Consider the following 25,477-nt stretch of genomic DNA (forward strand, 5'->3'; position numbering starts at 1 on the left):
CAGAAGTTTCTCAATAAATATTTAAGTGAGTGGAAAATGAATTCTGTATTTTCTTCTTCATGGGTAAGAAGTCTTGATAAACTTGGACTAGATGTTTGTGTAAATTTGGGTCATTCCACTCTTACAGGACCATGTAAGTACATCCAAGCAAAATAGTCCAATACATAAGAAGTTCCCTGTCTTTGTGCTTTGCTACACATCCAGAAAAAAGTGACAAATTTACTATTTCATAACTTTCTAATACTTCTGCCAGAGGAAAAAAAACCTGCCCCAAAAGAAAAAAAAATGATTTAAAACCTATCATCATTGCCAACTGTGTGAGATACTAAAGACAACGATGGATCACCACAGGGACAGAAACACAAGCCTACATGGCAGATTCTATACTATACAAACCCCTCATTCATAATTCCTCTTAAGGAAGGACAGATAAGGTGGCTGGTGTCATCATCCCCCCAAATATTAAACTTCTACCATATCAGTTGATATATAGTTATAGCTAGCCCTTGCCATCATATTACGCTGTTCCTTCTTTCAGAACTCAGACCTCTAATAATCTAGCAAGAAAAGAAAACCTGCCACTCAAACTCATATTTTGATTCTGAACCACTAAAGTCAATTCTGATTAACTATCGTGATCATCCCCCACCGGGAGGTCATGGGATGGATCCCCAACAGACCTCTAAAATAATTCAAGAGAAGGATCCTCAGTAATAAACAGATGATATAGAAACATAGTGAGGAATTAGCAGTAAATACTGATTTGAGTAGATTATAATGCCTCTGTGGTCTGAAACTTTCACTTGATCTCTCATAGTATTAGCAAATTCAGAGAAACTCAAGGAGATGGTTAAATGCTAAAAGAACATTTTAAAATATTTCTCTAAAAATCTACAGATGTTATTTCTTGAGAAACTGACTTCAGTTTAGCCTTATTCAAGCATGACTATCACTGCAGACCTGGTTTATTAGTAACAATGCAGTAAAAGCACACCAAGGAATGACATCTTTGATCTTCCTCCTTAGTTTCATCTTTCTCATGTTTTGACTGATTGCTTTCATGAGGTATATAATAAAAATACTTCCACCTTAGGCCATATTCTCAATCACTGTCACTTATGGATCTCACCTATTACATGCTAAAAGCAGTCATGATATGAACTTCACAGACAATAGTGTTTAAGAGCTAAAGACTTTCATAATACAGTAAAGCAGACAGCATAGAAATTTTAAAAATAGAGAAATTTTTATACTCACAAATTCATGTAAACATATCCATAACTCAAATACAGAATACCCACATATTCATATATTTATCAGTCTGGAGATCCTAAAATAAGCTAGAATTTTTGTATAGAATATGTATATTTCTATGAACAAGGAATTTAAAACTTGTCAGAATAAATAAATAGCATTTATGAAGACAATTGAGGGAATGCAAAGCTATGGATACCTTGGGAAGCATATATGGTATAATCATTCTACAAAACACTGGTATAAATTGGCATACATTTCTAGAGTTGCAGTTTGAACCACAGACCCTCAGAACAAGGACATTAGGAGAGACATGATTTTTACTAATTGATATGAGGTAGAACTTGTGCCTGTCATAACTAGATTCCATCTTATAATTAATAGTAAAAACTTGCTAAATAAAGAGACAAAATATAAATGTAACAATTAGTATAAGATGATCCAAAAGCAGGAGTTCTGAATTAATAAGAATTGTGAGATTAGTTAATCAAAACAAGATTAATAATAGAAATGTAAATTTTGAGATGTAACACCAGTAATAGCATTTAAAAAATAGCTTTATATTTTCAGTCATCCTATGGAATACAGAAGAGGTTAGTTGTTTTTATAAAAAGACACTCTCAGAAAAGAGCTTCAGTCAGCTAAGGTAACAGCCAAACAAAGTTACTAAAAGTCAAATTTGAAGTTTTTTGAGGCTGACTAAAATATCACTACTAAGAAAACCTGGAGGAGTACTTGGTCTTGAGGAAAAGATGGTCTGTATCTACTGAACATATCCTCCTCTTGGGTGAAAGTCTGCAGGAAAAATGGAGTATTTACATTAAAACCCTTTAGTACTTCTTGGTTAGATTGTAGCCAAGAAAGTAGACTTCCTAAATTACCACAGTTCTTTAAGTAATACACAAGTTTCCATTTAGAATATATTCTCCTGTGTCCTTCAGGATGTGCTCCCAATAGTCTCCAAGTAACTGTACTTTTGCACTGATCAGAATTCAATCACCTAGTGTGAACCAGAGGGAGGTTCATAGAAGTTTTTTTTTTATGTTGGAAGATAGCTCACCATAATGGTGATCCCCAAAATGGACTATGGGGTCAACACTAGGGGGAGAACCAAGAAATGTGTCATTTACTGTCTCTGTGACCTTCAGTCTCCTCATCTATAAGTAACCATATCTATGTTAAAAGGTGCTGTGATCCTTAAATGATCTCAGCATATATAAAATGGTGCCTAGTACACAGTACATGTTCCATATTTATCAGCTATTATTACATGACATGTGAATGTATTCCGTAAACAAAATAAAAACATGATAGTTATTAAGGTTAAAGTGAAAAGTATAAATATTTAAAAAAGGAAATATTTATGACTGCCTTTCTCTTTGGTAAAAGTGGAATTGGGGGTCCTATTGGAATCAATCTCAGTTATGATCAACTTTAAAACACAACAGTGTTCAATATTCAGGAACCTGTGCTTAGTCTGCTGCATAAGCCGAATTCGCTGTTCTAAAATTCTCCACCTTTAATCACCTCAACTTATTTCATCATACCATGAAGGACTTTAATAAAAGTTAAATAATTAACACTAGTTTGTTAAATGCTGGTGATGAGTACGTGAATATGCATTAGAGTATATAAACCTGAACAATCTAACAGGTGAAGTTTACATGAAGAATTAAATAAAGAATAATTTATAAATGTTTACCTTTTATAACCAGGATACATTTCCTTTGGTCAAATTTTTTATACATACATATATATATATATATATATATATATATATGTATATATATACACACACACACATACATACATACATATATATTCAACAGTGGTTAAAATTTAATTATTTTAAGTCTAAAGGGTTTACAATATGAGAAAATAGGTTTCTATTTACCAGGAGAAACTGTTATGGTTAATCATTAGAGATATTCAATTATTTAATTTAGTTAAAGCTACTGATAAGTCTGTCTGCCATTAGCGACCACTGCACCTGTAATAGAAACACACATCACCAAACCGTGTGCTCTGTGAAAAGGGAAACACTACAAGGAAAAAACAGAATCCTCTAGCAAAAAGGGCAACGTCAGGTTGAAAACCAGGCCAGATCATTAATGTCCCACAATTCTCATCCAAATCAAAATTCACTGGTTTAAATGAAACTAAATAAAAGTTGAAAACAGAATTAAATAATGTTCAAAAGACTGATGACTAGCTGAGGACTAGCTTTGCACTAGTTACTAGGTCACTTATTAATCATTAGGTGAATCATAAGATGTGGGTCACTGGAATCAATGCATTCTAGAAAAGAACACAAAAAGAAAAAAATCAATTAAGGCATATAAACAGTAGCCTAATTTTAATAATGTTATTTAATGTATCTATTAGGAGTTTTTTTTTTTATTATCTGTTTACAATATTATTTTCACATGTGGGGAGGATCGGGGTAAATATAGAGAACCTAAGAAATCCTATAAAATTATTATAAATTATTTATATATATATATATATTTACATATATATATGTGTATATATATATATATTTACACATATATATATATTTTTTTAAGGTACAGATCAACATTATTCTTTGCCAGCTATATATTCCTTGTAAATACTATGAGATAGTATGAAATATCCAAGTTCATTAACTTGAATATCTAAGCAACTTCATTAACTTGAACACATCTTCATGAAACTAAGTCTTTGAGCACTTTTTAGTGATACCCACGTGGTCCTTCAGGAGTCCAGGGAGAAAGATGTCCATTATTCAATGTCTTAAGTTGTTTCTGTAGTTTAGGTTTCATAAATCCTCACAGAGTTGAAGTAGGCATCACCATCTCATTACCACTGATCAAAGCTTCCCACAACAAAGCCCTTTCATCCAATTTTAAAAGACAATAAAAGGATCAAAATAATTTTACAATACTAGAGCTGGAAGACACTTTGATGAACACAGTTACAAAACCTTATTCTACAGAGAAGAAAACCAAGCCACAGAGAAATTCAATGAAGATGATGATGGAAAAGAAAATGACAAGGACAAAAAAAAAATCATAGGCCCAAGAATAGAATGTAACCATACTCCAAACCACGACAATTCCTGTTCTGCCACAATATACTTCTTTTTTCCAGCCCTTCTCTATGCAAAGAAGAAATAAATTACAAATTTTTCAACTTGTGTTATGACCTGAAAATGTTTTTACACTTCTCTTGAAGCAACATGCACTTTCATTTCATAAGCCCTACAATTTTGTGTGATAGCATACAACCAATTCTTGTTATTGAGAAACCTTTGCTTATTACATTTTGTTAAAGACCAAAGATGAGGGCCTCTCTCAATAGTATATCTTGTGGGGAAAAGACAGGATGAACCAGAAGAGCGCAGAACCCATGATCAAGCTTAAAGATAGGGAATGGTGGTAACTCTAGTCTTCTGTTATCATTTTAGCAGAAGTCTTTCTAGGGACAGGGTAGGGGAATATGCAACACCAACAGCTAAACAAACTGGGGCCAATTCAGTTGATTCCAAAAAATGCACCAAAGATGTATAGCTGGCTTCATTCCCGACAGTGCCCCACCTCTATAAGCTTATCACCATCATTCTAGGAAAGATGCCCACTTCTCTCTGCCCTGGCCTCTGTTATCACAAACCAATTACCACTGAAAGGTGAATCTCTCCCATGGCAGACAGGCTAAGCGAACTTTGAACCACAAGGATTGGTCAAGAAAGCCTCCTAACACTGATGGTTTTCAATATGGTTTTATGAATATCTTGTGCAATTTTAGAGAGAAACAACTTTTTTGCATATTAATAGATAAGGAAGAGAAATCCACATTAATCCCACAACCCATAGTTCTTTGAATAATATTTTTATTTAAAATTTAAATTTATAATGAGCATAGTTTTTTTTTTACATTTCGGTCAGAAGTAAACCGGGCAGAAAACTAAAAAGTAGTGATACAGAGGGTTATTGTGGACATTAACTGGGTAATATTCTTTAAACTTGATATGTAATATTAATAGTCAATAATATAAGCATTCACCATTGCTTTTGTTATTCTGACCCTTGAAATGAACCTTATGAAAACCACAATAACAAAATATGCTTTATATCTGGGAAAGATTAAATATATTGTGCCAGTGTATTTCTCTACTGAAACCAGTCATATTTTTGGAAGTACAGACAGCTGTATTTGATGCATCAAATTGCAAATGCCATGGTAACCACTGTTCCTAGGCAATTGTAGAATGATGTGTGTGGTCCACTTTCCATATGATAAGAGGAGAGTGGAGGGGAAAATAAAATGTTACCCAATGATCTGGATTAAAAAACAGTATATTTCTTAAAGACTACAAATACAAACTTTATATATAGAAGAGTACAACCTTAATTACTCTGTTGAAAAGTAGGATTAAAATCAATTAAGTAAAATGAAAACAAATATATACCTACTCATACAAGCAGATACATCATCTGCTTGTAAGCCATTGATATAAAAGTGAGTAAAAGATGAAGACAGCACATATTTTGAAAAAATTAAGTTACTTATTAAAAATGAATACTCTAGGTATTAAATTTCACTTGCATAATACTAGATGTCAAAAGTCTCAATTGCTCAATCTTTGAGTGTTTGTAGCAGAATTCAAAAGGAGACAAAATGAAATATCCACTAGAGATTATTCCGACTGTGTTTTCATACTAGATGTCAAAAGTCTCAATTGCTCAATCTTTGAGTGTTTGTAGCAGAATTCAAAAGGAGACAAAATGAAATATCCACTAGAGATTATTCCGACTGTGTTTTCAGTCACAACTCAATATCCCAAGAAAATGGCATATCATGTTTGTGGTCAGTGGAAAAGCTGGTGGGTGTTGTATACACATAGCTCTAAGCTGCAAAGACACACCAAATATGTCAAATGAAAAATTCTCCCAAAGGTTCTATGAATTCTGAGTCAAGATTATCCACAAATTCAACTTTTTTACCTCTTCTTCTAATGTAATAAATCTAGTTTCTGCACATACAGTGCAGAAACTAGATTTCTGAACTTAGTTTTAGTTCCAGAATTATAAGTCACTTTCAATTTAAGTCAAGTCACTGCATTTCTGACTTCCTCTTTCACACATGTTGGTCTTACTATATACAACTGTATATATATTCTATACTAATGCATGGGATATGGTTTGCATAAATAAGAGAATGAGTCAAATATTTTATATTTTGTCACAGAATTGACATTTTGAATCATTAGAACCACAAAATGCTCCAAAAGTTCCATTAAAAACTGCCAGAAAAATTCTAATTGGAAAGTTTTTCTTTTCAAATGAACATTTTTGTAGATAGGAATATATCCACCTTTATAGGGAAAATGACATGAAGCCTGAAATAATGGGAAAAAAGTACAGAAAAATTTAAAGACATGAAATTGACAGTGAAATATATATTCTATAAAATACAGTCTTAAATGGGGAAAATTTTAGGTACAGCTCTATTCCAAGAAAAATTTAGACTATTTTACTAATTTTAAACTTTTATGAATTCTTTTTGGAAACTGCACAATCAGTTGTCAAAATCAGCTCAGAAAATCAACAGCCTGTAATGTGAATAATTTCAGTATAATTTCTAAAAACACAATCCAAATATCTTAATTTGTCGATATTGAGAAATGTCTTAGAGGAATTAGGCAAATTATTAAATACGGGCAGCCAAAAAAATATATAAAAGAGATATGTTTGACAATTTTTTTCAAGATACAGTTGAACTAACTTATTGGTAAGCCTTGATTGTGGGAAACATAGTATTAGTGACTTTAAAAGAACACTAAAATGAACTCAAAGCTCAAAATGGATAAAACTGCTAATTATAAATCACTGTCAGACATTACTGGTATTTATCTCTCTTACTTATTTTCTGTCACTTTACTCATACAAAGTAAGCATTTGTATTTCTAATATCACATAAATATTTCCAATATTTGCTTTCTGCTTTAGTATAGTTTGGAAGAAAAAAAAATGGAAAAGATTGCAACACTGTACTTCTGTTAAACAGTGCACCCTTGTAGTTTATTTTGCATCACAGACAATGAAAATCATAGGACATAAGTGTATCTAAAATTCTTTGCATACTTAAGAACAGATTTGTACAAATATTTTTTCTTCCAGTTACATTTTCCCCAACATGCCTATACTTTCAATCACATAAAATAGTGACTTGTTAAAATTCAAAGTTCAGCCAGGAGTGGTGGCATCTGTAATCCTAGTAACTCAGGGGGCTGAGGCAGGAGAATTGCAAGTTCAAGACCAGCCTCAGCAAGTAATCAGTAAACTAAGTAATTGATATGCTTTGCTGAATTTTCTGAATGTCTGTATATAAGTAATGTCAATCCAATGGTTAATTATATTTATATGCACAGTGTAATATATAATATAATGTTTTAGGTGTTCATCCTTGATTTTTAAATATAAGGTTGTCAAAATTCTGGATTTTCTATAAAAGCCTAAGAAAACATTTCTAAAAGCCACGTGGTCCAGTTACCATAAAACTAAATATAAGCAACCTATGTTATCCAAGTGTTTCAGAAAATTCAACAAATACAAAACTGAAATAAATACTAAAATTTTGTGATATGACAAATTCTCATTGTATATAATATACTTGGATATGTGGAAGCTCTACTTATTAATGTTTGTCAATTCTCTGTACTATACCACCAATTCTCTTGAATACCTACAGTGTTATAGGATTTTGCTGGAGAATACAATTCCTGCCCTATAGCTGGAAGAGGACAAAAGGAAAATTTAACAGAGCTTTACGCTTTAAACAATAACAATTTAACCCTAATATTTATCTTTAGATGACAGGGTAAGTAAATCCTGTTATATCCATCAATGTAATATTATTCAATCTTTAAACAAGGGAAGCCCTCTATGTTCTAATAAGGATATCCAAAATGAATCATTAAGTACCAAAAGTGAGGAATAACATGGTATAGGTAGCACATGACCATGGGAAAAGAACAATAGGTAGTATGAGTATTGACTTGAATTTGCATACATTCATTAGCTCTTGAAAGGGACTTGAACTGTCAATATTGGTTGCCTTGGGCAGAAGAATTTAGTTGAGAACAAAGCAGAAAATGATGATTCTCACTGTATTCCCCTTTTTATCTTTAGCATTATGTAATATATGAACATGCTACCTAAACATATACATAAAAAAATAAAAAGGCACAGGGAGACATGTTAAGAGAAAGTAAAAAGTATTCTATGATAAAATCTGAAAAAAAAAATTCTTCATTAAGTTAAAAAAAAAAAACCAGGATCCACTGAATGGGATAGTAGGAATGAATGTAAGGAAAAGGCACTGAGATGCCTAGGCAACCAAGAATTCATGTGTGTGCATACATGCACTTTTGTACCTGCAATCGGGCCATTCAATTATGAAAGGAAAGGAAGCAGGATTTCACATGAGAGACAGTAAGTCAAATCTTGTGGTCAGAGTTAAAAGCATCCTGAAAATGATGAGGATTAAAAGTTTAAAAGTTATGATCAGTCTGTAAAGAAACTTGAGACCCAGAAAATCAATCACAGCAAACTGAGGTTTCTGAACTGGGAAGTGATAATTAACAAATAGAAATGTGGCAGCTTGCTCCATTTAGAGCATCCTGAGGATAAGTTCAATACTATTTCTCACTTTACTCTGCCTGTATTTTCCTAAGAATGACTTCAGCAAAGGAAATGGAAGACATTATGAAGGGTGACTATGTGAAGAATTGGTTTCTAAGTAGATGTGAAAGAATAAGGAAAAAACTAAAAAATGATCTTTAGCTTTTCAGTCTAGGAGGGAAAAAATGATTTTGGTTTTAAATATGTTGATTTATAGGTGTAATGAGTCACTAAGTAACAGTGAGGTCAAGGTACAACCAGAAGAATACCAGGATTGGAGTTACAATTGGAGTTACTGATATATTGGTTTCCTATAACTGCTATAACAAATTACCATGACTGAGTAGCTTAGATCAACCCAAAGTTCTTCTTTCATGGTTTCTAAGGCCAGAAATCTGAAATCAAGGAAATCAAGGTGTTGGAAAGGCCATGATCCCATGGCTTCTGCTGGCTGCTGGTGCTCCTTAGCTGCATGCAGCAGCATGACATCACCTTTTCTTTGTCTTCACCTTATGTGCCCTCTCTGTGGACTCATCATTGGCATACTCACCAGTGGATTTGGGTCTAACTTAAAATTAAGATGCTCTCGTCTCTACACCCATAAGTACATACACAAAACACTAGTTTTAAATATGACTTCATTTATTTAAGACCTGGACCTAGGGGGACACTATTAAAATCACATAGTGAAAATTATCAGCCCATGGATTTAACAAAAGAACAGATGTGCTGCCTCTTAAAGAGTAGAGTGAACATAGTGAATCATGAATTCAGGTATCTCCAATTCAGACAATGGGTAAAAGAGTGACAACAAGGAAAATAAAAATAGGATGTGGTTAAAGTATAAGAAGTTGGTTCCTAGCAGGGTACCATGGTATACACCTGTAATCCCAGGGACTCAGGCAGGAAGACTGCAAGTCCAAAGCCAGCCTCAACAACTTAGCGAGACTCTGTCTCAAAATTAAAAATAAAAGACCTTTTGATGTTGCTCAGTGATAAAGCATCACTGGTTCAATCCCCATCTAAAAAAAAACAAAAACAAAAACTGACTCCTCCTGGATCTGTGCAAGGTACGGAGGTACACAGTGAGATGCAGCAGAAGATAAAAAATCAGGACCAAAGGGTGACTATTCACATCAAATATGGCCAGGAATGTAAGGAAAAGGCACTAAGATGCCTAGGCAAACCAAGAATTCACGTGTGTGCATACATGCACTTTTGTAATGAATAAATAAAAAATGGTTCTTCAGCTTCTCTAGGGAAAAACAAATAAAATTCTGGGTTCTGCTGAACAATACACCAAAGAACTATCCAGATGTCCAGATCAAAAGAAAAAATAATCAAAAATTGTATAAAGATGTGTAGTTTGCCAAAGGCAACATACTAAAAAAAGATTACTTAACAGAGGGCACCAAGTGGTCATAGAGCAGAGGGCGAGAATCAAAAGAAATAGCTTTCAGTAAGGTCACTGGTAGCACAGTCCAGAATTTTAAGAGACAACCTAGACCTCCTGGGGATCCAAGTACAAAGGAACTTCACTGGAATGGATTAAATGAGGAAATCCAGAAGAAAGATTTATAAGCAGGGGCTATGATGATTTCTATATACAGAAAAAGATGCTTTGGTAACTACTTGAGAGTATAATAACTTACACACTTAGGATGTAATTTTAGGGTAAATACAAGTATAAAAAAACCCTGAAAATGCTTTTGCTATGAAGAAATGCAAAGAAGCTACAAGCACAAAATGAAGTCTCTGACCCTAACTTGGTTCTAGATTTCCTTGCTGGTTCAATCTGATCCTTGCACACACCCAGGCAAGCTATTGTATTCAGGAACTGAATCTCTGGACAGGGTCCTCCACCTGACCGATGGACTCCCACACTCATTTTAAGATTGAACTCAATGATCACCTTTTTTGCAAAGCTTCACTCAACTACCAAGCAGTAACTCTGGAAAAGTTTGTCAGAAAAATGACTCCATCACAGAAAAAAATTCCTGATTTATGAGATTTTACACCACAAACATTAAATTAGACGTCTTAATAGAAATAAGAGAGTTGATTTTCTAAGTAACAACTTCATTAAGCATTTCTTTAAAGAGATGTTTCTATTCAAATTGCTATGTTCTAAAGACACACATGATAGTTTACAAAAAAACTATAATCAATTTTTTTAAATTAAGAAAGTACCCAAATGCATATTAGGTGATGGGTAGAGTTCATTTCTTGAGGCTAGAATTTACTAAATTTCTGAGGAGGAAATAAAATCCTTCAACCATATATGAGAAGACCACCTGTTGTATTGAATACTTCAAAATAAAAATTGCTCTCAAAGTCATTTAAATCATTGTGTGATTACAAGCAACATAATACATCATCTTATGTTTAATCACATTTACTTGAAAAATCACCTACCTTCCACATGAATAAAGCAAGAATGTTCAGATTGCTTAGTCATAAAAAGCTGTTTGCTAATAGATTCCCAAATTTAGGATTAAAGGGAACCAATAATAATTGGGGGAGTAAAAATAAGACAATAAAGAAAAAGAATAAAAATAAAACTTAAAGGAAAAGGTACACATAGAACAATGCTTTGAACATAAGAACACATAAAGGTAATCTCAATATGTTCTATTAAAAGGCTCATTTTAAAAAATAGAGTATTGATTTTAGGTACACACCAGTATTTCCTCTGCAGAATCTCAAAATTAGGTAAAGAAGACATACAAATTAGAAGCCCATGAATTAGCACAAAGACTGTTGTTTAAAAACATTTTCATTTGAAAATAAGCATTTTCATCTGTAATATATGCATTAAGTAAGACTTAATGTTTATAGACCAGCTATTTGCTTGAAAAAAAAAGCTCCTTAAAATAGCAACTTATTCTTCATTGCATCAAACTACATACAATCTTTTCCCAGTACCAATTTTAGTTAAGTACTTATTCATGTTATTACATATTAATAACTGTTACTAACTTTCTTGGGGGTCTAAGTTACGTAACCTTGTCTCATCCTGTAAAACAAAACAAATCTACCCACCTTATCAGTCTCCTCCACACTTGTGGATTTCCCCACACAAGAAGCTGGCCTCTCCTGTATGTTTGTAAGGTCCTGAGGGGCACTCTGAGATACTGCCATTGGAGGCAATGGAGCACGCCTCCTCTTGGGTGCATCCGATGGCAGGATGTTTGAAACATGTGGTTTGGAAATAGTATTGGACCTCAAAAAAGTTGGGTGGTGCTTATTTATTAGAGGGGTTGCAGGAGCACTTGCAGTCTTATAAGAAAAAGACAGTGTCTACATGCAATTTCAAGATAAAAACCACTTATTTTATACAAGAATAGAAAGGATCAATTAAACTAAAAGGTGGTTCTTTGAAAAGATAAACAAAATTGACAAATACTTAGCTACTAAAAAACCAAAAAAAAAAGAAAAACCAAACAAATAAAGAGATGAAAAAAGGATAATATGACACATATCACTGAAATTCATAGGATCATTAGCAATATTGAGTAAAACTATATACCAATACACTGGAAATTCTAGAAGAAATTAACAAATTTCTGGGCCCAGATGACCTACCATAATCGAACCAATAGGACATAAAAAAATCTAAATAGATCTATAATAAGCAATGAGATTGAAGCAGTAATAAATAGTTTCCCAACAAAAAAGTGTAAGAACCAGACAGATTCATTGATGAATTTTTACCAGATTTTTAAAGAACGACCACCAATGCTCCTCAAACTATTCCATGAATTAAAATGGAAAGAAACCCTTTCAAACTCATTCTGCAATATATCACCCAGTTACCAAAACTTGATGAGGATACAACAACAACAAAAAACTATAGACCAATGTCCCTGATGAACATAGATAATATATATCCTCAATAAAATACTTTCAAATGGAATTCAACAGCACATTAAAAAGAGCATATATCATGATCAAGTTGGTTTCATTCCTAGGATGCAATGATGGCTCAATATATATGAATCAATAAATGTAATACAGCATACAGCACATAAATAGAATCAAGAATAAACATCACATGATCATCTCAATAGATGCAGAAAAAGTCCTTGGTAAAATTCAACAGTCCTTCATGATTAAGTTCTGAATAATTAGATATAGAAAGAAGATACCTTATTATGATAAAAGCTATATATGATAAAACTATATCCATCATCATTCTGAATGGGGAAAAACTGAAAGCATTTCCTCTAAAATCAGGAAATAGAGTATCTATTCTCAACCTTTTCATTCAGTACATTGCTTGAAATTTTAGCCAGAGCAATTAGGTAAGAAAAATATATAAAGTGATATAAATATGAGAGGAGGAAGTTGAATTATCCCTATTTGCAGATAATACAATTATATTCTGAGAAAATCCTGAAGATTCCACCAAAGGACTCAAAACTGATAAATAAATTCAGCAAAGTAGTAGGAATACAATATCAATATACAAAAATCAATAGCTTTTCTATATATCAGTAATGAATGGACTGAGAAAGAAATCAGTGTTTCTTGAACAAGGAGTCGAAAGATTACTACAGTGAAAATTGGAAAGTAGTGAAGAAAGAGATTAGAGAGTAGAAGATGTAAAGATCCTCCATGTTCATGGATTGGAAGAATTAATATTGTTAAGACAGCCATAGTACTGAAAGTGATCTATGGATTCAATGCAATCACAATCAAAATACCAATGACATCTTTCACAGTTCTTCACAGAAATAGAAAAAAAAATCCTAAAATTCATCTGGAATGAACAAAGACCACAAATAATCAAAATCATTCTGAGCAAAAGGACTAAGGATGTAGGCATTGTAATCCTTTATTTTAAAATATACTATAGAGACCCTCATCAGTATACAAAATATGAAGATGTGAATTTGGTGTCAACATACCTTATATACAATCAAAAATATGATAAATTATGGTATAAAGGTGTATTAAGAATTGTAATGCTAAAATTAAATAAACCAATGACTAAACAAGCAAATAAATAAAGTATACTACAGAGCTATTTAATTAAAAAAACCTGGTATAGACATAAAAACAGATATCCATGGATACAAAAAAAAGAATATAAAGAGGCTGGAGTTATGGCTTAGCATTTACTTGCCTAGCACAAATGTGAGGCCCTGGGTTTGATCCTCACTACCACATTAAAATAAAGGTATTATGTAAAACTACAACTAAAAAAAAATATTAAAAAAAGAATATAAACATAAATAAGATATATCTCCCTATTTACAGATAATACAATTTTCATTACAATTTCTCTCTCTCTCTCTCTCTAAATATATATATATATATATATATATATATAAATGAATTGAGGACCCAGAAATAAACCCATGTATCTTCAGACAGCTGATCTCAATAAAGTTCCAAAAGTCATATACTGGAGAAAAGCCTTTTCAACAAATGGTACTAAGACAACTGGATATCCACATGCAGATGACTGAAACTAGATTTCAATCACCCTGAAGAAAAATCAACTCAAAATGGATCAAAATCTTAATTTAAGACTTTGAAACTACTGGAAGAAAACATATAGGAAATACTTCAAAATACTGGAACATGCAATGATTTCCTGAATAGTACTTTGATATCTCAGGAAACAAAAGCAACAATTGACAAATAGGATTACAATAAATCAAAACTCTGCTGCACAGCAAAGGAAACCACCAAGAGAGTGAAGAGAAAATCTATAGAATGGGGAAAAATCTTTGCCAGCTATTCATCTGACAGAGAATTAATCTTCAGAAAGAACAAATATTCCAATCAGTAACTGGACCAATGATCTGAACAGACATTTCTCAAAAGAATACAAATACAAGACAACAAATATATGTAAAAATAATATCTTTAGCCTTAATAAATCACAAAAAAACTACATGGAGATTCCTGTCACCCTATTCAGAATGGCTCTTGTCATATAAATAAACAAACCAAAGCAAAAGCAAAAAATAAAATAACAAATGCTAGTTGAAATGTGGAAAAAATATGAATCTGTATAAACTGTTGATGAAAATGTAAATTAATATAGCTGGTATGGAAAACCGTTTACAGATTCTTCAAAAAACTAAAAATAGATTTACCATAAAATCCAACTAGAGCTGGGCATAGTGGTGCATACCTGTAATCCCAGCAGTTTGGGAGGCTGAAGTAGGAGCACCAAAAGTTCAAGGCCAGCCTCAGCAACTAAGCAAGGCCCTAGCAACTGAGTGAGACCCTGTCTCAAAGTAAAAATAAATAGGGGATGTCAATGGCTAAGTACCCCTGGCTTCAATCCCTAGTTCCCCCCTCCCCATCACCACCACCAAAAGAAAAAAAAATCCAAATAGACCATTCCTTAGTGTTTTTTCAAAGGGTAAAAAGTGGGAAGGAGATGAATTGAAGTAGAAAAGAAATTATTGGGAAGGGGGAAGGATACTGGGGGGTGGGCAAAGAGCAAGAGAAAGTAGAATGGAGGGTAGACATGATCAAAATATGATACATGTATATATGGAAATGTCAGAGTATAACCCAATACTTTGTATAATATATATTGATAATAATAATAGTAATAAAAATGCACAAGATGATCTTGAAACAATTAAGAAAACTATGAAAATATATTGGAGTTTATGTTAGAAGGACTCAGGATGGTTTCTAATGCAAAAATCTGAACAAATTTGGTGTCATGACTCCATAATTGAAACAATCACATAAGTTTCATTCTGTGCTTTCATAATGATACTAAGAAAAGAACGCTTCATCATGTTCATGCTAGAGAACAAGTCCATTATTTAAAAAAAAAAAAACATCCAGTAAAGAGAAAGAAATTATCCCATTTTCATATGACCTTTTCTGACTGAATTTGATCTGGGGAGTCAAATTGCTGATATGAGTGCGTTTGTTTTATAGAAATATCTCAACAAACAGTTAAAAGTAATGTTTACATACACTCTTGTCCTTTATCAATTACTGTTTAAGATGCAGACAATAATTGTTGATGGCTAACATTAGAAAAGATGATAACATGTTACTGTCAGTTAATGGTAACACAAAAATAATACCTATGAAGTTTTCTTTCTTTTTTCTCTATTTTTTTGGAGGCAGAGTCTCCCTATGTTGTACAGGCTGACTCCTGGGCTCAACCAATCCTCGTACCTCAGCGTCCAGCGTAGCTGAAACTACAGGCGAGTTCCACCATGCCTGGCTACTATATTCTTGCCAGAGATGTGTCACTAAAACCTGATTAAGGCTCTAGATTTAATAGTCAAATTTCAGGAAATAGAGGGGACAAAGAAACATGTGACAAGGATACATTACCAAAATTTTGAGTAAGACAAACTATAAAACAAATGACCTGGTTTTGTCAACAAACCAATTGCAAATAAAAAAAAATTAGGAAAGGAATAAATTTCAAAAGCATTCTTTTACAAAAAACAAGGGTTTTATAGCAAATCACAATGTAATTTCAATGACATTGAAAACAAAGCACTGTGTGTCAAAATTTGATATAGCTAAAGCAGAGTATAGAAAATATACATTCTTAAATGTTTATTTAAAATAAACGTTCAATAAATTAAATAAATCATGATAATGTAGGGACTTCTCTAGGAAGGCAAAGATAGTACCAATAAATATTAATGCAATATGTCTTGATAGCATTAAAGAAAAACTATATTCCACAAATTAAAACTCATATCTGATAATCCAAATATTAATTAAGTAGCATGCATTCTGCATGAAAAGCCTAACAATAGTAACAATTAATAATGATGAACAGGTGGATAGGACTTTATGTTTAAAGAATTTTTCATAGGCCCATTTTACTTCTTGGAACATCTTTTTGAAGGAGTTATCAACAGTTATAATTCTAAGCCCTTCTTATTTGAGTAATGCCAGCATTTACTCTATAGATATAAAGAAATATAAGCAATGTTATCACTCGAATTCACATCCAAGGAGCCAGGTGATCAGAGATTTGAATAAATTGCACAAAGATACACAGGTTATACATGGTAAAACTAAAACCAATATCTATTTAAAGACTTTCTGTAATACTTGTGGTTTTTCCTTTTTATGCCGCTATTTCATTTTAAGATAGAATCCCCTAATAGATAAATATATAAACATACACACAATTAAGTTTAGTTAGAAGAACAGGTGAAAAATTCATATGGCAGCACAATAAATAATATAACCAGAGTGCCAAGCATGGTGGCACATGCCTGCAATCCTAGCTATGGAGGAGGCTGAGGCAGGAGGATCACAAGTTCAAGGACAACTTGGGCAATGTAGCAAGACCATGCCTCAAAATAAAGCAATTCTTACAAGGGCTGGGGATGTAGCTCAGTGAAGAGCACCCTTAAGTTCAATCCCTAATACTGGGAGAATATTTACTTATTTATCTGGAGAGTATTTCAAATAATGATTTTTCCAGACATCTTGTCATCCTCTGCACTAGTTAACCCATCTTCCCTAAAGTTCTAAGTAGGTATCACTACAAGTCAAAGTGAAACACTAAGACAAGTGAAAATTTGAGCCTATTTTAAAAAACAACTCCATACTATAGTTTTCAATGATACCAAACAACCTAAGAGCTGAGGACACTTACAGCACTTTGGAATGACCTGTAGACACTGTAAAAAAAAAAAAAAAAAAAAAAAAAAAAAAAAAAAAAAAAGCTTTCTTAATCTTATTCAGAGCATTCAGTCATCTGTAAAATTACATACTTCCACTGCTGGAAGGTGTAGTAGCAATTTGTACATTCAACACCTTTAAAATGAGGTACAAAAGATTATGAAGTTTGCTTAGGGTTAAATACATACAGAGTAGCAAAGTTAGGAGCAGAAGCCAAGTACAAGTAACAGTGCTGTTTCTGGAAGGAACACAGAAACCATTTTTTTCCAATTTTTGTGCATAAAGGCAGACGTGGGGGAGGGGGCGCTTACCTCCAGCCCTTCAAAAGGGACAAAGCTGGTCCTGGCAAACCCATCGATGATGTCCTCTTTGGCCAAGGTGGACTCGCTCCGCTTCCTCCGCGGGGGTCTGGGCAGGACCAGACGGAGGACAGGGGCTTCCCATTGTCTTCCTCCTAGGAGCCCGACGACAAAGCGAGCCAGGGCGCCTGAGTCCAGCCGGCCCCACCGCCCGACGAGCCAACCCCCAGACAGACCCGGGAGCGCATCTCCCGGTCTCGCTGCGACCGTGCCCGCAGCTTTTTGCAGAGTCCAAGGCCCCGATCCGGTCCATCCATGGCTCTGCCACGCCGGGGTCCCTGCGCTCACCGCCCACGCGCCACAGACTCCAGCCGAGGTTGGTCCCAGAAAAAAATTGACACGGAGCTCTCCCTCCCGCCGCACGGCGTCCCTCCGCCCCGCGCAGACGCTTACCGCCCGCACCCGCCGGCGAGCCCGCAAAGGTCGCAGCAAAGTGGGGGCGCGGAACTTCGCCCGCCCCTGCGCGGGAGAACGCCCCCGCCCCCGCCGCTGCTCACGCAGGAAACTCACTGCCCGGCTGCAAGAGGTCCAAGCGGCGCAACCAGTGGTGGCTGGAACAGGACAGCAGCCAACAGGATCCCAGGGGCGGCTGGGGGCCAGCAGCGCTCCCGAGCCCAGGGCATGCGCGCTGGGGCAGCCGGGCCTGCGCAATGGGGGTAGCGGGGCGCCCCGCGGGGGGGGGGGGGCCGGGGTCCGCGCGGGGGGGGCGGGGGGGGGCGGGGGGGGGCGGGGGGCGAGGGCCGCGGGGGGGGGCGGGGGGGCGGGGGGGGCGGGGGGCGAGGGCCGGGGGGGGCGGGGGGCGAGGGCCGCGGGGGGGGGGGGGGGCGGGGGGCGAGGGCCGCGGGGGGCCTGCCCTCCGGAGCGCCCCGCCACGCGCCCCCGACCCCCCCCCCCCCCCCCCCCCCCGCACTAACCGTGGGACTTCCTGGGACACTTGCTCCTCCACCCGCCTGAGGAGCCCCAAGGCGTTTCCCCCAGGCGACCCTTGGGGTTGGAGGAGGAGGCTCGGGGCCAGGACGCCGCCGGGCGCTCGGGCCTGGGCATGACCAGGCGCCGCAGAGGGAGCGGGCGTCAGGTCGCGGGAGGCCCCGCAGCGCTCCTGCAAACTTTTCCTCACATGGCGCCACTGAGCGAGGCTGAGCCTCCACTTACAAATTAATCATACTCTTTCATGGGCTCCAGATGCTTTCTAAGTGTTGGCTTTGCTAAATACCCAATGAACTTAGCCTTTAGGATATTTACAGTGGCTCTTAATGAACTTGTATTCCAAGTAAGCCTTTTCTCTATTTTTTTTCTTTTGAAGCGACAGCACATTCACAGAAAAGTTGCATAAATAACACATAAACTCCTATATATTTGGTCAGTAATTTGTTTTTAACATTTTGCCACAAACTTCATCATTCTTGTGCACCATTTTACTCCTTTTAAGAGTAGTTTTTGACACTTTCCAGTTCCTTGGAGAAGAACAGGAAATATTTCTGATGGCTTTTGAGATCACTTTTGGAATACATGAAAAAATCAAATGTATCACAAATTATCAAATATTTGATATTTGATATTGACTCCTTTAATATTTCAGTGGTATATTTTAGAATAAGTATTTTCTTTCTTTCTTTTCTTCCTTCCTTACTTTCTTTTATCTTTTTTTTTTTTTTGCAGAAGCTCAGTACAGTGATACATTTCAGGGAATTAGATAGTGATAAAGATCTATTACCTAATCTACATTTCATATTCCAGTTCTGTCAGTATTCCCAGTAACATTTTTAGGATATTTTTCCCCATTATAAGATCTAGTCAGAATTTTACTACATTCTCCCATTTCAATTTGCAATATAAATACTTCTTCAGTATTTATCTTTCATGACTTATTCAAATAACTAAGGTCAAACACACTTAACTAGGTAAATCATTATTCATCCAACAAATTCACATGAATTTTTATCTGATTGCTCTATGCAGATTTAGTGAGATCTACCATGCTGGTCTCATAATATTACTTGTATTAACCACTTATATTGTAATTCAGTGTTCTTCATTAAAATGTAAACACCTTAAAATATAGTTTTTCTATTGATTTTTACTAGAGTTCCTTCACATGGGAAGTACCCCCCCAAAAAAACCTGGCAGAATTTACTAAAATAAATGACATATTTTATAAACACTTAAAAATTAGATATTAAACCAATAAAGATTACTATTTTGTATTTCTCTGTCCATGTTCTCTCATGCATTATCTTATTAATCTTTATTACATCCCTGTAAGATAAGCCTTTTTATCATAAACATGGCACAAATAAAGGAAGTAAAGCACAGAGAAGTGAAGAATGTGCCTAAAAGGTTTAGGAGGTGTAACAATACACCTTCCCCTGAAGCTTTAAACTAGAGACCTCCTAAAAAAAGGAAACAATACTTTCTCTAAATTTGCTGAAGTCAGAGAGTACATATGTCTTTAGCAATGAAGGACAGAATGATATTTTCATGTGAATGTAAAATTATATCATGAAGAATGTGTGAATTGGGAAATGAGATTATTTTCTTCTTCCTATTAATGATTGAAGAATGTTTTTAAAACTAAAATTCATCTTTATAAAGAGTAGTTCATATGAATTAATATGAGGAAAAAATGAAAAACAAGATTTATAATCAACCATGTCCGAGGGGACCGATTTGTAAAGAGCAAAAAAGAAAAATGTTTTCTACAAAAAGAACTTTAAAATACTGCTATCACTAACAGCAATTCAGCAATATATTTGAAAATAAATTTTAGGCAACTGTGTATGTATGATATCTAACAATTTCTCATTATATAAATGTTTTTCCATCTGACCATATAATGTATGTGCTTTGGGGAAACAAAATTCAAAAACTATTTAAATACTAAGTTCACAAATAGATTTTTCTTGTCACTGAAGTAGATAGCCACTTTAAATTAGAACAGTGGCTTAAATCTACTCTGATATTGTGTTTTATATTCCTAAAGAAAGTGATAACCTTAAGTCACACTAGTCCAGCCTTATTTCTTATGATTCTCATTCCAAAGTATCAGGAAACTGAACTTATTTTGAATGAGTACTAATTAGTATTAAAATACTAAATAGTATCATGGAAATCATGTCTCCAATACATGTCCTGAATGTATAAAGAATTTCTATTTATAAATTATTTAAAAATTCTGGTTAGAGAATGGGCACAGGACTTACATAGATATTTTTTCAAAAAAAGGGCCAAAAAGGTACTCAACACCACTAATCCTTAGGGAATGATATGTGCAAGGTAGCCAAAAGGTGGAAGGAATCCCAAGAATTCGTCAATAGATGAGCAGATAAACAAAATGTGGTACATATATAAAAAAGAATATTGTCATCTCTCAAAGTTATGTATGTAAGCATCACTGATAATGGTGTTTGTTGTACTAAATTTTCTTCCAGTTTTCTGCATAAGATGTAATTTATTTTTTTATGGTTGAAATTTTTTTTGCTTTTATTATATTTTATTTTTATGTGGTGCTGAGGATCAAACCCAGAGCCTCACACTTCTAGGTGAGAACTCTACAAGTGAGCCACAACCCCAGCCCAACAATGTTTTTCTATTACTGATAAAACTTGCTATTATGAACATTCTTTTGTGTAAATTATTTTAACAATATTTATTGAACACCTACTATGTGCCAGGTACTGTGATTTTTTTTTGTCCTAACTGGTTTTACATGACAGTAAAGCAGAATTAATTTTGACACAATGTACACAAATGGAGCATACATTCTCATTCCTCTTGTTGTACATGGTGCTGAGTCACACCAGTACTGTAATTATACATGTATATAAGCTAATAGTATCTGTTTAATTGTAATGTCCTTCCCATCCTCAATGCCTCACCCTCCCCTCACTCTCCTTTGCACTATCCAAAGGCCCTTCATTCTTCCCTACCCCCACTCCCACTGTGGATCAGCATCTATTTATCAGAGAATACATTCAGCCTTTGGTTTCTTGGAATTGGTTTATATCATTTAGCATGATATTTTCTAGTTCCACCATTACACTTGCAAATGACATAATTTTATTCTTGTGCATGTCTCTTGGTATACTTATGCAGTTAATTACTCTGTAGTACATATTCAGGGATAAAAATGTTTTGTCATCAAGTATGTATATCTTCAAGTTTAAGAAATAATACTAAGCAGTTTTCCAAACTAGTACAGATTTCACTGCTACTAGAATACATAAAAGATCATGTTGCTCTTTATACATATTTTCAATTATTAAGTTCTGTCATATGTGTGTATGTAATGGTATCTTGTGGTTTTAATTTGTATTTCCTTGAGTAGTAATAATGAGCTTGAATATATGTTCACTGGCCATTTGGATAATCTTTTGTGGAGTTATTAAAATTTTTCCCGTTTTAAGTATTTTCTCTTGGCTTATCCTTCCATTTTACACTTCTATTTGTTTTTCAAATCTGCCATGCTTGAATTAAAACTAATGATATTCCATATTTATGCCAAGGATTACAGTTTTGTTGATTACACATGGATGGTTTCCTTGTAAAAATTATTTAAAACTTTAAAGTACCTAGTAAGAGAGAGTAACTACTCTTTGCATCTGCCTTTGGAACTGGTTGACCAGTGTGTGGACACCACTGCACTGCAACACAGGACCTGGGACTGCCATTGGTCCTCATTCCCACTTGCCACACATACCCTTTAGGCCAGTTCCCACGGGAAGTCTCAGGACGAGAGAGTTAAGAGGTGCTGCTGGGTATGGCACCAGAGTCCTCCCGCTTCTGAAGGTCAGGCTTAGTTCCAGGGACAGTTGTCACTTGGAAAGGTTCCACAATGCCTGGGACAACTCACCACCTAGAAAATACACATTCCCATAAAAACAAAACTCCACACTGTCATTATGCTATTATTCAACTATTGCAAAACCGGATTTATATCTAGCTCAAATGATGTGTTATAATTTGATAAATTTTTATCTGTACATATTGAACAATTTCTTATTAAAGGAAAGTTGAAAATCTGATAGATATAATCTAATTATAATATCTAATTACAGGATGAAATAAATCACTAAAACCAGCTTAATGAGTCTTAAATACTAATTAATATTCAGACAAGAAGCAGGAATTGTGACATTGCTGTCAGCAGAGGAAACACAGGCGCACCTGAGCGAGCAGGTCGTCTGTCATGTGGATCTGAAGTGCCCACTCCCTCTGCATCGTGCCAGGGACACCAGAGTCAGGAAGCTCCTGCTAATGACAGGCGGCCATGAGCGCCACTCATCAGGCGGACATGCTGAGGGGAGACCGTCTTGCTAAAATCAGCTGGAGAGTCTGGACGGGAGCTGACCAGTCATGTTGCAAAGAGCGCCAGTTTCCAGAATGAGTAGGAGTGTGGGTCTGCTAGAGGCAGGTGGCTGTGACAGGTGTGCAGGCAAAGTGGGTTACAGTGTGCACACTGGCACGCTCTTCAACACAAAGGGGCAAACCGGGTAGACCGGGCCAGACTGCCCCACTCGAGTGCCCGTCCCACCACCAGCAGGAATCTGGGGACTCGGCCACCTCTCCCTGCCATGCTGTCCTCTCGCACAGGGTCATCCACTTGTGTGTGAGGTCAGCTGGGCTCTCTCCAGGTAGCGCAAAGGGTGCCTGGGTGTGTTCAGTGTCCATTAGTCCCTTGTCCAGCTGCACTCTCCCAGCTCAGGAGGCCCAGGCTCTCCCTTCAGGGCTCTGTCGGCCCAACTCTGCCATGGGTGACACCATTGCATTCCAGGTCCACAGAGAAGAAAGCCAGCACCAAGCACAGTGATAGCGCACACTGTGCTTAATTATATGTATGTAATCCCAAGAAAACAGCTAAAAATTCATCAGAATAAAGATGTTTGATGAAATCAACATACAAAATCAATTATATTTCTACACACATCAACAAAAATCAAGAAATTAAGAAAACAATTCTATTCACAATACTATTGAAAAGAACAAAATCATTAAAAATAAACTTAACAAAATAATTATAAAACTTATACTCTGAAGATTATAACTGTTGAATTAATTTGAGGAAGCCTTTATGAATGAAAATGTCATTTGATCATAGATCAGAAGACTCAACATCGTTAAGATGACAATATGTCCAAAATGGACCCACATAGTCAACACAATACCTATTAATATCCCAGATCCCACTTTTTGCAGAAATTGCCAAAATGATTCTAAAATTTGCATGAAAATTCAAGGAATACAAAATATTTAAGGCAGCCTTTAAAGAAAAACAAAACAAGCCAGATGCATTGGCACATGCCTATAATCCTGAGGCAGGAGGATTGCTACTTTGAGGCCAGAAAGACCTTAAGAAACATAGTGAGACTCTGTCTCAAAAAGTAAAAATGGTTGGGAATGTGGCTCAGTAGTTAAGCACCCCTGGTTCAATCCTCTGTAAAAAAATGAATAAATAAATAAAAACAAACTTTAAGGACTCATGTTTATTATTCCAAAATATGCTATATGCTAAGTAATTAAGACTAATAACTGAGTCAGCTGGAAAATAGAGACACTAATAAAAAGGGAAGTAAAATAGAAAGAAAAATATAAATATTAAGTGTTACTCATAAAAGGTTCACAGTCGCTGGCATCCCACTGTGGCCGCAGCCAGTCCAGAGTGGGAGCAGCCTGGGACAGCCACTCCGGACCCATTTTATGGGATTTATTTCCTCGATATTTTCTGATTAAATGAAAAACTGTGTGAGTCATCTTAACCTATCCCGTGTCAAGGCTGTAGCAACTGTCACCGCGGAGACATGGGAAGAGGGTGATTTAGGTCAGACAGACACCCTGAACTGCAGTGTGGTGGGAGGGGGAGGGGGAGATTCAGTGTTGGAGGACTGCAGAGAGAAAGAAGTCCTTCTGCGGAAAAATAGAGGCCAAAGGTCTTGTCCTAGTGAGGGAAGGGAGAAGGCTCTTCCTAGTAGCTCTGGAGGGCAGGAGGAGGGAGACAGACTGGGCTCAGTATTCAGGGGGAGGGCACGGTCCTCACTGTTCCCCAGGACTGGCCCTCAGGAGTGTGCACCAGAGGCCCCTATTCCAGGATGGCCTCGGTTCAAAATGACTACAGCTGCGCTGCCTCTTTTCCCAACAGGGTCACATCCTGAGGAGGAGGGGCTGGGGTGGGAGGGGCCCTTCAAGCCCCCCACCCACTCCCTGGCCTTTATTCCAAGAGCAGGAACTGGGCCACATCCTGTTCCTAACTGTCCAAAGTCATGCTTTCCCTTTAAAAATGACACACCTGTCTTAAATGAGTCTCAAAATCACTTGCAGATCTGAAATGTCAGTTTTCTACCATGAACTGTTTTCGTGCCAGAATTAAATCCGTCAGATACTCTGGTACCTTAGCTTGTAATCCCTGCAGAACAGGATGGAAACCTGAGGTCAGCAGCTGTCCTGTGCAGCAGGATTCCCAGGCTCCCAACCTACCTACCTTCGAAGAGGCACAGAGGAGACAGAAAAGTGATTAGCACATGAGCCGGAGGGGGCGAGAACAGGACGGGCTTCAGGAGGAACCTG

The 25,477-nt window shown here is 36.0% G+C and overlaps 1 protein-coding gene across 1 annotated transcript; it reads right to left on the bottom strand.

The window, feature by feature from the left end:
- Positions 1-1,747: 1,747 nt before the first annotated feature.
- Positions 1,748-23,137, bottom strand: LOC144368125 (uncharacterized). The gene is made up of 4 exons (XM_078026701.1): positions 23,084-23,137; positions 18,835-19,067; positions 17,873-18,563; positions 1,748-2,049 (listed from the first exon to the last, which is right to left on the bottom strand). Exons 1-4 carry the CDS (start codon positions 23,135-23,137, stop codon positions 1,954-1,956), a joined length of 1,074 nt encoding a protein of 357 aa, XP_077882827.1. The 3' UTR covers positions 1,748-1,953.
- Positions 23,138-25,477: the final 2,340 nt, after the last annotated feature.

This window comes from Ictidomys tridecemlineatus, chromosome 2 (assembly GCF_052094955.1).
Source record: "Ictidomys tridecemlineatus isolate mIctTri1 chromosome 2, mIctTri1.hap1, whole genome shotgun sequence".
In the NCBI taxonomy this organism is placed as follows: domain Eukaryota; kingdom Metazoa; phylum Chordata; class Mammalia; order Rodentia; family Sciuridae; genus Ictidomys; species Ictidomys tridecemlineatus.